The sequence below is a fragment of the Chinchilla lanigera genome, unplaced genomic scaffold (assembly GCF_000276665.1).
Source record: "Chinchilla lanigera isolate Chin_1 unplaced genomic scaffold, ChiLan1.0 scaffold00001, whole genome shotgun sequence".
Classification (NCBI taxonomy): Eukaryota; Metazoa; Chordata; class Mammalia; order Rodentia; family Chinchillidae; genus Chinchilla; species Chinchilla lanigera.
The window spans coordinates 19304810-19318877 of NW_004955402.1; the positions used below are offsets into that span (position 1 = coordinate 19304810).

The following is a 14068-nucleotide window of genomic DNA, read 5'->3' on the forward strand; positions in this document are numbered from 1 at the left end:
GATTTAGCTCAGCGGCAAAAGCGCCTGCCTGGCAAGCGCAAGGTCCTGAGTTCGGTTCCCGGTACCGGAGAAAAACCAAAAAAAAAAAAAAAAAAAAAAAGAATACAAAACACATGCTGGGCATGGTGGTGCATGCCTGTGATCCCAGCACTTAGCAGACTGAGGCAGGAGGGTAGGGGAAGGGAGGGAATAGAGCTAAGCAGCACAAGTGCCTGACAGGCGAGCATAAGATCCTGAGTTCGATTCCCGGTACCAAAAGAAAAGATGGTTAACTTGATGTGTCCCCATTTGTTTATTTTTGCTATTAGGTCCTATGGTCCTGGAGTCCTGTTCAGGAAATCTTCGTATCTGTGGCTTCCAGTGTTTCCTTTCTACTTTCTTGTAGCATTTTCAAAGTTTCAGGTCTTATACCTGTGGTCTGTGATCCATTTGGGATTGATTTTTACAGAGGGTGAGAGGGATCCAGTTTCAGTCTTCTACCAGTGGATCATATGGCTATCACGGTTTCCCAGTATCATTTGTTAAAGAGGCTTTCTTTTTTCCCAGCTTATGTTTTCGGTCCCTTTGCAAGAATTAGATAGCTGTAAGTGTGTAGATGTGTTTCTGTGTCCTCTATTCCACTGGTCTACATGTCTGTTTTTGTGCCAATACTGTGTTCCTATGGCTTTTTTTTTTTTTGAGACAGGGTCTTGCTATGCAGTTCAGGGTGGTGTTGAGCTCACTTTGTAGCCTAGGCTGGCCTTGAACTCGCGATGATCCTCCTGCCTCAGCCTCCCGAGTGCTGGGATTACGGGTGTGCACCACCCTGCTTTAGCTATTCTGAGTCTTCTGATTCCATATGAATTTTCAGATTGCTTTTTCTAGTTGTGTGAAGAATGTTGTTGGTATTTTAACAGAGATTGCATTAAATCTACAGATCACGTTTGGTAACATGGCCGTTTAAGCAATATTAGTTCTGCCAATCCATGAACATGAGCTGTCTTTCCCTCTCGTGGCTCCAGTTCTCTCTTCATTGTCCTGAGAATTTCATTAAGGGCTCTTTCATTCCTTGCAAGTCTAAGCTGCTCTAAAGTTGTTCTACAAAGCTCAAAGAAAAAGACCCAAGTGGGTAAAGATCAAAAGCAATAGGAAAAAAAAAAAAAAGCAACGGGAATGGCTTCATAATTCTCACAGATTGCAAAAGAATGAACATAGTTACACAAGAAACTGGTGCTCTTGGTTTTATGCCAACAATGGCTTTTTTTTTTTTTTTTCCGGTACCAGGAATCAAACACACGACCTTGCACTTGCTGGGCAGGCACTGTGCTGCTGAGCTAAATCCCCAGCCCCCACCAACAATGGCTTTGTTTACGTAGGAAAAAATTGCAAAACTTCTCCCTCCACCTTTTCACCCCTAGTTTATTCATAACAGACACACAACGGTATGTGTATACTACAGTGTACTTGGGCTGTTCCTACTGCAGAGTTAACGAAGATCTTCACATGCTCGGGTGATGCTAATGGGTCCTCCCACACAGGTGGGAGCTGAGTCTCTGTCATGCGTTCTGCAGCACTAACGCAAGTGCTGTGAGGGTGTATTTCAAGACTCCTCAACATCTTTCACTTTCTTTCTGTATCTCTTCCTGTTTATGGCTGTTTCTCTGATCTAGCAGTTAAAGTACAGCTCAGAGCTTCAAGAATGGTCAGTAGGGAAGAAGCAGCAAGTGCTAGCTATTTGCGGACCATCGGTGCTGCTGTTCATTACTAAGCATTCTGTTAGCTTTCAAATGGTCGACCTACTTCGGGTCTGATAAAGAACCCCAGTAAAATAAAAAACTCCAAAAGACCTTTTCTATAGGCAGTGGGTGTAAGAAAGCTATTCTTTACTACAACCTAGCTACTAGATCTATAATTTTCCAGTCAATTCCCCTTGTATTTCATGTTTTTCCCCCCTAAAAGCAATTGCATTTTGGTGGTTCCTCAGAGTCACCTAGAAGGCTTGCTTAGTCACAGAAGGCTGGACCCCACCCCAAGAGGGTCTGAAATCAGAGGTCTGGACCCGGACCGGATCATTTGCTTCCCCCTCCCAACCAGAGCCTCTTGGGAGTTCTCCTCCAGGGAGCTATGCCATCAGCCCCAAAACGTGCATTTCTACCAAGTGTTCAAGCTGTGCTGATGCTGTGGGTTTGAGGACCCCATCCTGAGAATCTGTTGCTCTGTATAAAATTTGAAGAAGATCGGGCATGGTGGCTCATGCCTATAATCCCAGCACTTGAGAGGCTGAGGCCGGAGGATTGCTGTGAGTTCAAGGCCAGCCTGAACTACATAGGGAGACCCTGTCTTTAAATAAATAACTTTTGAGGCAGGTTCTTGCTGAGTTGTCAAGGCTGACCTCACATTTCCACGTAGCTGGTATGACAGGTGTGAACCACTCTATCCGGCTAAATTTCACTTTGAATGATTACTTTTTAAAATATTCTGGCACTAGTAACTATTTTAGATTCTTTCTTGAACTTTTGCTCTTGTTTCTTTCCAGTTCTGTCCACTTTGCCGTTTTCTACCAAATGAGAATCCAGGCACCTTCCAGGGCAGTTTAATAAGACATTTGCAAGTCAACCATACTCTGTTTTACGGTAACTTCATAGTGAGTATACTGTTTGACTTTTACATTGCTGTTATGCTTCTGTGTTAAGCTTACTTGCTTAATCCAGGTGGATAAAACTATGAAGAAAAAATGTGTATATAGCTGGTGTTAAATATCAGCATTACACAGGAAATTGAGAAAATATAGTATCTTTCAAATTTGAGGGGCTGGGCATATAGCTCAATGGGACAAGCACCTGCCTGGCAAGCGCAAGGTTCTGAATTCAGTTCCTGGTACCAAAAAAAAAATTGTTAATACAAATTTGACTACTGATGCTAAAGTAGTTTTCCTCTCTGGATGAAGTTTTTTTTTTTTTCATGATGTAGATAATCAGCTAGTGTATAAACAGCCATACTTAGCCTTTTAATTGTTTAAATTTTTATTTTAGTTCCTCCTTTTTTTTCTTTTTGGTACTGGGAATCGAACTCAGGACCCTGCCCTTGCCAGGCAGGCGCTTGTGCCACTGAGCTATATCCCCACCACACCCAGCTTATTTACAATTGTAATGACATTGTGAACTTGTACGGCAGAGATGAAATCACATCAGTAACTGGCTCAAACTTCTGCATCTGGTTGTTTTTTCTCATGTAGAATCGTAGACAGAATAAAAGAGTGAAACTTGCCAGGCATGGTGGTTCACGCCTGTAATCCCAGCACTTGGGAAGCTGAGGCAGGAGGGTCATTGAGAGTTCGAGGCCAGCCTGGGCTACAAAGTGAGCTCAACGCCAGCCTGAACTGCATAGCGAGACCCTGCCTCAAAACAAAGACAAAAACAAAGTGAATCTTGTTTTTTCAAGATGCGTGAAAAGCTATACCATATGAATACTGTATAACACTTATATTTCTCATTATGAGACATGTTTTTTTGGGGTTTTTTTTTGAGACATGATAGTCGTAAGTAAACAAAAAGGTAACATAGCCTCTGCTCCACATTGGTCCCTATGGCCCCATTTAGGGATATGGCACTGTCCCCTAAATACCTTTCAACAGAGATTATTACCTGTTATGGGGAGAAAATCACTCCTAGCCATGTTCTCAAACATTTCCTCACTGACTTTAACTGTTTTCTTATGCAATTTCAAGATGAAGTTATTGAAGATTACCATTTGAAATTTTTCTTTTCCTTTTTTTTTTTGTTGAGATAGGGTCTCACTATGTAGCTCAGGCTGGCCTTAAATTCTCTGTGTAGCCCAGGCCGGCTTGGAACTTGCAATTCTACTGCCTCAGCTTCCCAAGTGCTGGGACTGCAGGCGTGTGCCACCTTCCCAGATATTCTCCATATTTTTTGTGTTGCTCATTGTGACCATCCAGAATGGACCCAGGAGCTCAGCTTCTGTCCTAGAGCTAAGTAGCAGCTCTGTCACAGCCCTGCAAGTCTGTGGAAGGCATTTAACCACTGAACTTCAGTTTGTTCACCTGTGAAATGGGGAGAGTGAAAACACCTACTCCCAGAAGCTCTCGTGAGGATTAAAGAAGAGAACACATATGAAATGGTTTATTTGCGCCCTCCAGGCGTATGTGATAGGCAAAGTAAATTCTGTGCCTGCTCTAGCCAGTCATACTCAGGCTGTTCTCAGGGCTTCCAAAGTATGATCCAGAGCTGGTCAGGAGGAAGCTACTTTGTTGAGAGCACTTTCTAGCCACTCAAAGCCATATTTTTGAGTATGGAAGTGAGCTTGAAGTAGTGTTCTTTGTTTTGCTTTTTTGATTCCCTAAGCTACCGTGTACCAAGTTAGTACATTTTATTCTGGACAGTAACTTCTGGAGGTGAACACTGTTTTGGCCCTCACTTAACTGTGACATAGCCAAAGCCCAAGTTTACGTGCTTAAGAAGAAGCTGATATGAAGTCCAAACCCCGTGCTTTCACAAGTTTCCGACTTTCCTTTGGGTTTCATTTGTTTCTGTGTTTTAGGATGGATTTCCTGCCTGGATTCCTTCAGGGATTTCACTTCCTGTAGTTTATTGACAGGTGGAAGAGGAGAACAGTTGCAGAGGACAGGGCTCCTCAGAACTGTGCTAATAGAAAGCATTGAGTTCCTCTTTTTTTTCTTTTTTTTTTTTTTTTGTCTTTTTGAGACAGGCTCTCACTACGCAGTTCAGGCTAGTCTTGAGCTCACTTTGTAGCCCAGGCTGGTCTCGAACTCACAATGATCCTCCTGCCTCAGCCTCCCGAGCGCTGGGATTACAGGCCTGTGCCACCATGCCCAGCTTCAGATGGAAACTTTAAAGCAAGACTATTTTATTATGATTGTAACTAGTTCATACCCAGGGTATAAAATGAAATAGAATATGGATTTGCCTCAACTCAAGTCCCAGGTTCTCTGACAGGCATTCTGGAATCTTCAACAAGTCATTTAATGCAGGGCTTTAGTTTCCTGCAAAATGGGGGCATTACATTGACCCCCATCCTCCAATGTCTGAAACACAATTGATTCTGTACATTTCTAATTATTTTTCTTTATTGTAGGACTTTAATATAATTGAGGAAGCTCTTATCCAAAGAGCCTTAGACCAGTCACTTCTTGAGTATGTGAATCACTCGGACACCACATAATTTTATGAACAGGAAGGGGAGCATTCAACTGTACTGTTTCAGACACTGCTTGAACAATTGGAGGGAAATTGTCAGTTTGATGGGGTGAAAAGAACAACCCAGCTGTATGTTATATTATGGTTGTGTTGCATTCAAAAACCTCATTTTGATGGTTTGAATGTTTTATGTATTTTCTTGGAGACTAGGCTCTGTCAGTTATCAATATATGGAAGACACACAGGCTGAGTATTAAGGTGGAGAATCTCTACTGCACATTGGATGACATTAGGTGTAATGCTACGTATTAACAACTACCATCGTGGTCAGACACGATAACTAACCTTTGTTCTATGTAAGAAGATGGACAGTGAAACAATGCAGATATTCAAGGGAATATGGAACGTGTTCCAGTGCTCTTCTTCTAACCTGTAACAGAATAACATGAATAATCTTGTGTTCGACTAGAACAGGACAATTTTGAAGTCAACAAAGATCACTGAACCAAATTATATTATGTAATACTGTAACAAAATAAATTTTGTGTTAGCAATGTGTACTTAATTCTTTGACTTTTTATATGCACACATATGAACTTAATACTTTTCAAATATTTGTAGCTTGTTATTAAAAATATTTCTTTTTTTTTTTCCTTTTTTTTTGGTCTTTTTTTTGTTTTTTCTCCGGTACCAGGAATCAAACTCATGAACTTGCGCTTGCCAGGCAGGCACTGTGCCACTGAGCTAAATTCCCAGCCCCTTTTTTTTTGTCTTTTTGAGATAAGGTCTCACTATAGTTCAGGCTGGCCTTGAACTCACTTTGTAGCCCAGGCTAGTCTCAAACTCTGCAGTGATCCTCCTGCCTCAGCCTCCCAAGTGCTGGGATTACAGGCATGCACCACCATGCCCAGTTTAACAATATTTCTTAAGAACCATCAGGGCCAGGGATATAACTCAGTGGCACAGGCACCTGCCTGGCAAGTCCAAGGTCCTGAGTTTGATTCCTGATACCAAAAAAAAAAAAAAATACAAAAGAACTATCAGTTGCTATTTACAGAAAAGTTTACATCCATACTTTTTAGTGGAAACCCCAAGACCTCTGTTTATAATTTTAACCTTTTAAAAATTATTCAGTAAAATACATACTAAAGATTAGACACAAAATATATAGCCTTAAAGCTTTTTGTTTGTTTGTTTTTGTTTTTTTTCCAGTACCAGGAATTGAACTCATGACCTTGTGCTTGCCAGGCAGGCACTGTGCCGCTGAGCTAAATCCCCAGCCCAATAGCCTTATGCATTATTAAAAGAAACATTCTTCTAGAACTCTGCCAGCTACCCCATTGTACTTTTTCAGTCCTGTCAACAATTTTAAGCCCACAAAGGAACCACTACCCTGATTTCAAAAGTAGTCAGTTAACCCCATCCTGCGCTGTATTCTCCATTTCATTTTGTTTTGTTTTGTTTTTGAGAGAGTCTGGCTATGTAGTTCAGGCTGGCCTTGAACTTGCCGTGACCATCCTGCCTCAGCCTCCCAAGTGCTGGAGTTACAGGCGGGCGCCACCACATCCAGCTTTATTCTCCATTTTGGATATTGATTTTAAGCTTGCTTTTCTCAGCTGCCAATAAGTAATCACAGATTTTTATTTCACAATCTCTTCCTCCATTTGAATGGGTCATGCAATGAAGCGAAACCTATTGGACAGCAGAAGTAGCCACTAGACTGAAAAGCTGGCTGCTGAAAAATAGAAGAAAATATCCTTGAACACTCATATCTACTGTGCAGATGATGCATCCTGGCTTCTTTAGAGCAATAAGAAAGGCATCTTGGGGCTGGGGATTTAGCTCAGCAGCAAAAGCGCCTGCCTGGCAAGCGCAAGGTCGTGAGTTCAGTTCCCAGTACCGGAGAAAAACCAAAAAAAAAAAAAAAGGCATCTTTTACATCTTTTGTAAAACCTGAGAAATTAAATCTTAAGTTTAAAACTTTGAAATAAGTGTGTATTAAGTAAAGCTTGGGTAATCTACCATGATTAACTGCAGAGTATCAATTCTGAACCTTGTCTCTGAATCCCTCTTGCGATAATTTTGCCGTCTACAGGACAAATTAGGTGCTGGCCACCTGAATTATTTTGTATCTGAATTATTTTGAGTTCTAGAATGGTAAAACACAGATACTCATTGTTTTGTTTTGGTGGTCTTTTTTTTTTTTTTTTTTGCTTTGTTTTTGAGACGGGGTCTCACTTTGTAGCCCAGGCTGGCCTCAAACTTGCAGTGATCCTATCTGAGCCTCTTGAGTGCTGGGATTACAAGGTGTGTGCTATCATACCTGGTTTCAAATATTCATTGTTTCGCTGTGCCTTTAGCTTTTTATCAAAAGGCTTTAATTGCTGTTTTAAAAAATGAAAATCATTATTTGAAATACCAATAAAAAAGTTTCACTCTCTTTATAGTGCATCAGGATACAAATTTTTCAAGGTTTTTTATTTTATTTTATTTTGTCTTTTTGAGACAGGGTCTCACTAAGCAGCTCAGGGTGGCCTTGAGCTCACTTTGTAGCCCAGGCTGGTCTTGAACTTGGAGTGATCTTCCTGCCTCAGCCACCCGAGTGCTGGGATTACAGTGTGCGCCACCATGCCCTGCTTCAAGGCTTTTTAATGGGAAAACTATTTCACAATTATTTAAAGCTAAGTTCTCTGAGCTCTGCAAAAATTTATGGAGACTTTCCTTTCATATAATTTTGCACCCATGTTTCTAAAAACGTTGGTGGAAAGATTGGACTGATTGTGGGTCTAAGGTAAAGATAGACTTCCACAGCAAATCCCTGAAGGGGTCCCATCTCCATGATGTCGCTTCCTTGCTGGTCCTGAGTGCTGGTGTCTTTCATTTCGAAGTGAGCTTACTCCAGTGTTTGAATGTTTATTGTACCGTAACTTGTATCCTCAGACATTGAAGGCATTTGAAAAGTACTAAGAGACTGATTCTTTTATTAGTCAATGATGAAAAACATGTATAATCAGAATTTAAAGTGTATAATTCCTTTTCTTCTGAAAATTGTACTATTATGGAAAATAAAGAATGGCAGGACCATTGCATTCATTAAAATATCTACTGGGTCTTTTCTTAAATGTCTTGATTATTTTTTACATATCTTCTTTTTTTTTTTTTTGGCGGTGGTAGGGATGGAACCCAGGCTTGCAGGCGTGCCAAGTGCTAACTCCTTACCCCAGCCCTCTGATACGCTTTTTACATGTTGTCATTTGGTAGCGTGAATCAATAAAATGTGCTTTCTCAGCTGGAGATGCTTCTGCACTGCAGAGGATGTTGGCAGTGTCAGGAGACACACATGGTTGTCATAACTGAGGCAGATGTGTGAGTGGCCCGGGAGCTGGGTAGAAGCCAGGGATGTCACTCAGCATTCTCCAGTACACAAGATGGCTCCTTACAAAGTACCAGTAGTGCCCCCATTTACAAGCCCTGACCAAGCTGATGCTGCGTATCATGAAATTACTACTGGCTCGCCGGGCTTGGTGGCGCACCCCTGTAATCCCAGCACTTGGGAGGCTGAGGCAGGAGGATCGTTGCTTGTTCAAGACCAGCCCAGGCTACAAAGTGAGTTCCAGACCAGCCTGAACTGCACAGTAAGACCCTGTCTCAAAAAGGCCAAAAAAAAAAAAAAAAAAAAAAAAAAAAAAGAAAGAAAAAGACAAGAAGAGAAATTGTGCTCTCGCTACACAGAACCCCCAAGCTTCACCCCTTGACCAAAGGCTACTGTGGGTTCTGCCTATCCATTCTCTGGGGCAGTGCTGCTCTAGCCTCAGAATTGCAGGGAATTTTTTTTTTTTCTTTTTCTTTTTGAGACAGGGTCTCACTATGCAGTTCAGGCTGGCCTTGAGCTCACTTTGTAACCCAGGCTGGTCTCAAACTTGCAATGATCCTCCTGCCTCAGCCTCCCGAGTGCTGGGATTACAGGTGTGTACCACCATGCTCTGCTGCAGGGAACTTTTATCTCTGGGCAATTGCATATCACCATGTGCTTCCTCAGTCTCCCCACAGCATGCTGGAGAATGGGCTACACAGGTCACTGCTTGGATTTCATTCCTCAGAGAAAGTCACACAGCCATGGCAGTGGAGGGCAGTGTGGTCTGCTCAAGTACTGGGATAGGGTGGTGATGTCAGCCGTGGGGACACAAGCCAGGCGGAGTTGACAGAAAGCGGGGAGGTCTGCAGGGGGACGTACTAGAAATATGTGTAGAAATGAAAGGGTGGAAAGTCAAAATGAGACTTTTTAATACATGAAGTTAAAAAATTAATTTTAAAGTTTTGCAAGAGCTGGGCATGGTGGTGCACGCCTATAATCCCAGCACTCAGGAGGCTGAGGCAGGAGGATCGTTACAAGTTTGAGACCCGCTTGGGCTACAAAGTGAGCTCAAAGCCAGCCTGAACAGCATAGCAAGACCCTGTCTTAAAAAGACAACAAACAACCAACTTCTTAGGGCTGAGAATGCAGTTCAGTGGTACTTAGCATACACAAATCCCTACATTCTTTTTTCTTTTGTCACAAGGTCTCACTCTCACTACCGGTCTGGGGTGACCTCAGTCTTGTGATCCTCCTGCCTCAGCCCCCAAGTGCTGGGATTACAGACATGTGCCACCACACCAACGATAGATAAATTCTTATAAGGTACAAATCCCATCATGAAGGCCCTAGTCATTTAATCCTAATTACGACCCAAAAGATCAATCTCCAGTACACCAAATTGTGCATTTGGGCTTCAGCATATGAATTTCACTGATTTGTTGTTCTATTGGTGGTTTTTTTTTTTTTTTTTTTGGTTTTTTTCCAGTACTGGGAATCGAACTCACAACTTCATGCTTGCCAGGCAGGTGCTATGCCGCTGAACTAAATCCCCAGCCCCTGTTAAATCCCCAGCCCCTTCTGTTGGTTTTTGTGGTGCTGGAAATTGAACCCAGGGCCTTACACATGCTAGGCAAGCGCTCTATCGCTGAGCTACACCCAACCCCAAGGAGAGTTCTACACAACCATTAAGTGTATATAACTCCACTGAATGCGTCAGAATACTGACACTCTCCCTTGTATGCTTTTCTGCGTGGGGAACATTGAGTGGGAGACAGGGTCTGGCTGTGCAGTGCAGGCTGAAGTTCTGTGGCCCCGTCTCAGCCTCCTGAGTTACAGTTATGCACCATCGTGCCTGGCTCGCCATCCTGCCTCTTTTTCCGCAAATACTCCTAAAACTTACCACAGGAAAGTGGATTTGGGACCAGGTCTCTCGTGTCCACACAGTGAGCAACCGTGTGAATATCCTTCGTCAAACTCATCATTTCAGGAGTCAAAATGAGCTTGCAGAGTGAGCCCAGTTCAGGAACCACACCGCTGAACGCACAGAAGGTAAGTGCCGCTTCTCGCAGAGAGAGACGACGCGCCCCTGGGCTGAGTCTATCTGTCAGAACTTGTCCTAGGGGAGTATCCTAGTAACTGGGTTCACTGGGCAGGCGGTATCTGTAAAGAGAAGAGACGCATCTCACTCAAAAATATTATGCATTAAGGCCCTGACTTTAAAAAGAAAAAAAAAGAAAAAGGAACCGAGCAAGCAGTACAGCGGCAGAGTGGACTGGAAAGATGATTGTAGGTGAGGAAGGCGAAATCACTGGTGATTATGTAATCACACTCCACGGCTCCATAGATGCTCGTTTCAGAAAATGGTGGCGATGGCGTGATTTGTGGGTGGAATTTTCATTCCTCTGGTGTCAGAAGATCCTCCGTTGTGTCCTCGCACAACGCTGAAGGGTCACACAGGCCCAGCTGAAGGGTCAGTGGTTTCAACTGGTTTGAGAAAGACTGAAGCCAAAGGGCTGGGGATTTAGCTCAGTGGCACAGCGCCTACCTGGCAAGCGCAAGGTCATGAGTTCGATTCCCGGTACCAGAAAAAAAAAAAAACCACAACAAAAAAGAAAGACTGAAGCCAGCTCCAAGTTCCGGAAAGTAGCGTAGGCAGCTGTGAGCTGCGTGGTCTGTGCTGCGCAGCTCTCCTGTATCGCAAAGCTAAGGGAAGTGCAACCGAGAAAAGGGCCGGGTTCTGCTGCCCCTGGGGAGAACCGATGACCTGAGAGACAGCCATGGGAAAGAGCTTTATTCTGCAGCCAGAAATGGAGACGCACAGGGGCTCTGCCGGCAAATGGAGCTACAGACACAGGGTAGGACAGTGTGGGAGAGAGATGGGTTCATAAAACCAGGACTATTCTTCACGTCTCTTCTGGCAATCGTCAATGATCTTCCTGAAACTCTGGTACCCTTTTCTTCCCTGTTTTGCTGTTGTTGTTGTTGAGTTTTGAACCTAGAACCTTCACACTGAGCTACATCCTCAGCCTTTTTTGTTTTTTATTTTGAGACAGGGGCTTGCTAAGTTGTTCATGCTGGGATTGAATTTATGATCCTCCTGCCTCAGCCTCCCAGGGTGCTGAGATTACACACTTAGCCAAATAACACCTCTTCGGTGGCATGTTTTTGCCTACTCACAGTTTCCGTCTCTGGCAGAGCATGCTGAGGTGGTACACCAAGAGCTGCTAATACTAAAGATTGCCGGCACCAAAAGCAGCCAGCAGCTGGGTGTGGGAACACCCAAAGCACTCATGCCAAAGTAGCCAAGAGCAGAACTGGGAACACTGGAGGGAGCGCATAGCCAGAAAATGGACTGAAACAGAGGACCGACAGGAGGCACCACCGGGCGTGGTGGCACACGCCTGTAATCCCAGCACTCAGGAGGCTGAGGCAGGAGGATCGTTGCGAGTTAGAGACCAGCCTGGGCTATAAAGTAAGCTCACGGCCGGCCTGAACTGCACAGCGAGACCCTGTCTCAAAAAGACAAAACAAAACAGACAGGAGGTGCCATCGGTGGTGGGCATAGGACATCTTAAAACGAGCTGGTAGCTGCTAGCTGTGAGCATGAAGAAATACAAAGAGCTGCAGGCAGCAAAGCTCAGGGCTGTTCACAGGAAAAGAGCCACCCTGTGCCAGTTTGCGATTTCCGTGTGAGTTGAGCAAGGACCTTCAGGTGACTGGTGACATCTGGAAGTGCCTCAGGGTCCTCCCCTCTAGAGGCCCCTGAGAAGAATGTGGGCCAGGGTGCTGGTCATCAGCAACGGAGCAGCAGCCCCAGAACCAGCCCAGGTCGGGTTTCCGGGTCGGAACATTGCCAAGAATCCACACCAGCCAGGGACGAATATAGATAGTACTGCGCACAGACCATACACTTCAACAGAGTCAGGATGGTGCATTTTATTTTATTCTCTTTATTTTAAGACAGTAAATTTTATGTTATGAGCTTTTAAGCAAACAAATGAAAAAAATCTTAAGCCAAATACCATGGTGTATATATAGTTCTGTGACACCCAGCTGGGGAAATTATAATGGTCAGTGAAACTTAGGAAGGAAGAAATGTCTCATGGACAAAGCTCTTAAAGTTTCAAAAATAAAGCATTTAAATATAGAGACTGCGCAATGCTATCCTCTGTTGCTGTTTTCCCCCCGCTGGTCTGTCTTCAGATAAAATCTAAAACACATAAGCGTGTTTGCCTTTTCTTCCCTTTCATTTGCAGTGGTCACACCCTTTTTAGATATTTATTGGCCAGGGCTATAGCTCAGTGGCATAAGCACCTGCCTGACAAGTGCAAGGTCCTGAGTTCAATTCCCAGGATCAAAAAAAAAAAAAAAAAAAAAAAGATATTTATTGGTCTGAGTGTCCTGTCACCCTTACTCTAACTTAATTACCTTTTTCGGACCTTTTCCCCAAATAGTCACTTTCTTACTTCCTAGGGGTTAGGGCTTCCACATATGAATGGGGGCGTGGGAGAACTAGTCAGCCTACCACATCTACTATTTAAGATTTTATTTATTTATTTATTGGTTCTGGGGGTTGAACCTAGGCCCTCATACATGCTAGGCAAAACTCTACCACTGAACTACATAGGGTCTTGCTGTGTAGCTCAAGGCTGACCCTGATCACCTGGGCTCAAGAGATTCTCCTGATGCAAACTACCAAGTAGCTAGGTCTACAAATGTGTGGCACTATAGCCAGCTAAAATTCTTTATATTAAACTTTCTCTGTTCAAATATCTATACAGCCAGGTGTGGTGGCGCACGCCTGTAATCCCAGCACTTGGGAGGCTGAGGTAGGAGGATCATTGCAAGTTTGAGACCTGCCTGGGCTACAAAGTGAGCTCAAGTCCAGCCTGAACTGCATAGCAAGACCCTGCTTCAAAAAGATAAAAACAAAAAAACAAACAAACAAACAAAAAAACCCCATATATAGTTTCTCTCCCCTGAATAGATTTGGAAGGATAAATCTAAATCCACTTGTGCTGATTTTTCATGAGTATCTTCAATAAAATGCAATAAGAACTTGGGAGTGGTTGTGCATACCTATAGTCTCAGCACTCTGGGAGGCTGAGGCAGGAGGATCATAAGTTTGAACCCAGCCTGGGCAACTCAGTGAGACCCTTTCTCCAGTGAAAAAAATAGAAAGGGGTGGAGATAGCTCAGTGCAAAGGACCTGGGTGCAGTCTATAGTACTAGAGAAACAAACAAAAACACAATTTAGTAGAACTCCTCTTGCTATAGGAGGCCAGGACAACATCCCCCAGAAGGTGTCAATAAATGTGCCAAGGGAAGACAAAAAGAATGAGGGGAGGAGAGAGGAGAGGGAAGAGAGAGATCTTCTAGCTTGAACTTTACATCTTTCAAAGATTTAAAAGAAAACCACATCAGAGCTGGGTGTGGTGGCGCATGCCTGTAATCCCAGCACTCGTGAGGCTGAGGCAAGAGGATCACTGCAAGTTCGAGACCAGCCTGGGCTACAAAGTGAGCTCAAGGCCAGCCTGAACTGCATAGTGAGACCCTGTCT

The 14068-nt window shown here is 43.6% G+C and overlaps 1 protein-coding gene and 1 long non-coding RNA gene across 2 annotated transcripts in view; one reads left to right on the forward strand and one right to left on the reverse strand.

Moving 5' to 3' along the window:
* The window catches only part of Rnf125 (ring finger protein 125, E3 ubiquitin protein ligase), a gene marked incomplete in the record, with an annotated part of 34449 nt that extends 28653 nt beyond the window's left edge, over positions 1-5796 (forward strand). Inside the window, 2 exon segments of the mRNA XM_005372751.2 lie at positions 2516-2623; positions 5092-5796. Of these exon segments, the coding sequence (XP_005372808.2) occupies positions 2516-2623; positions 5092-5178 (195 nt within the window).
* Positions 5499-14068, reverse strand: part of LOC102020398 — a 10743-nt gene continuing 2173 nt past the window's right edge. Inside the window, exons 3-4 of the long non-coding RNA XR_259056.1 lie at positions 10409-10668; positions 5499-5583 (exon numbers count right to left, since the gene is read on the reverse strand). This is a non-coding gene — a long non-coding RNA (uncharacterized LOC102020398). The remainder of the gene's footprint in view (positions 5584-10408; positions 10669-14068) is intronic.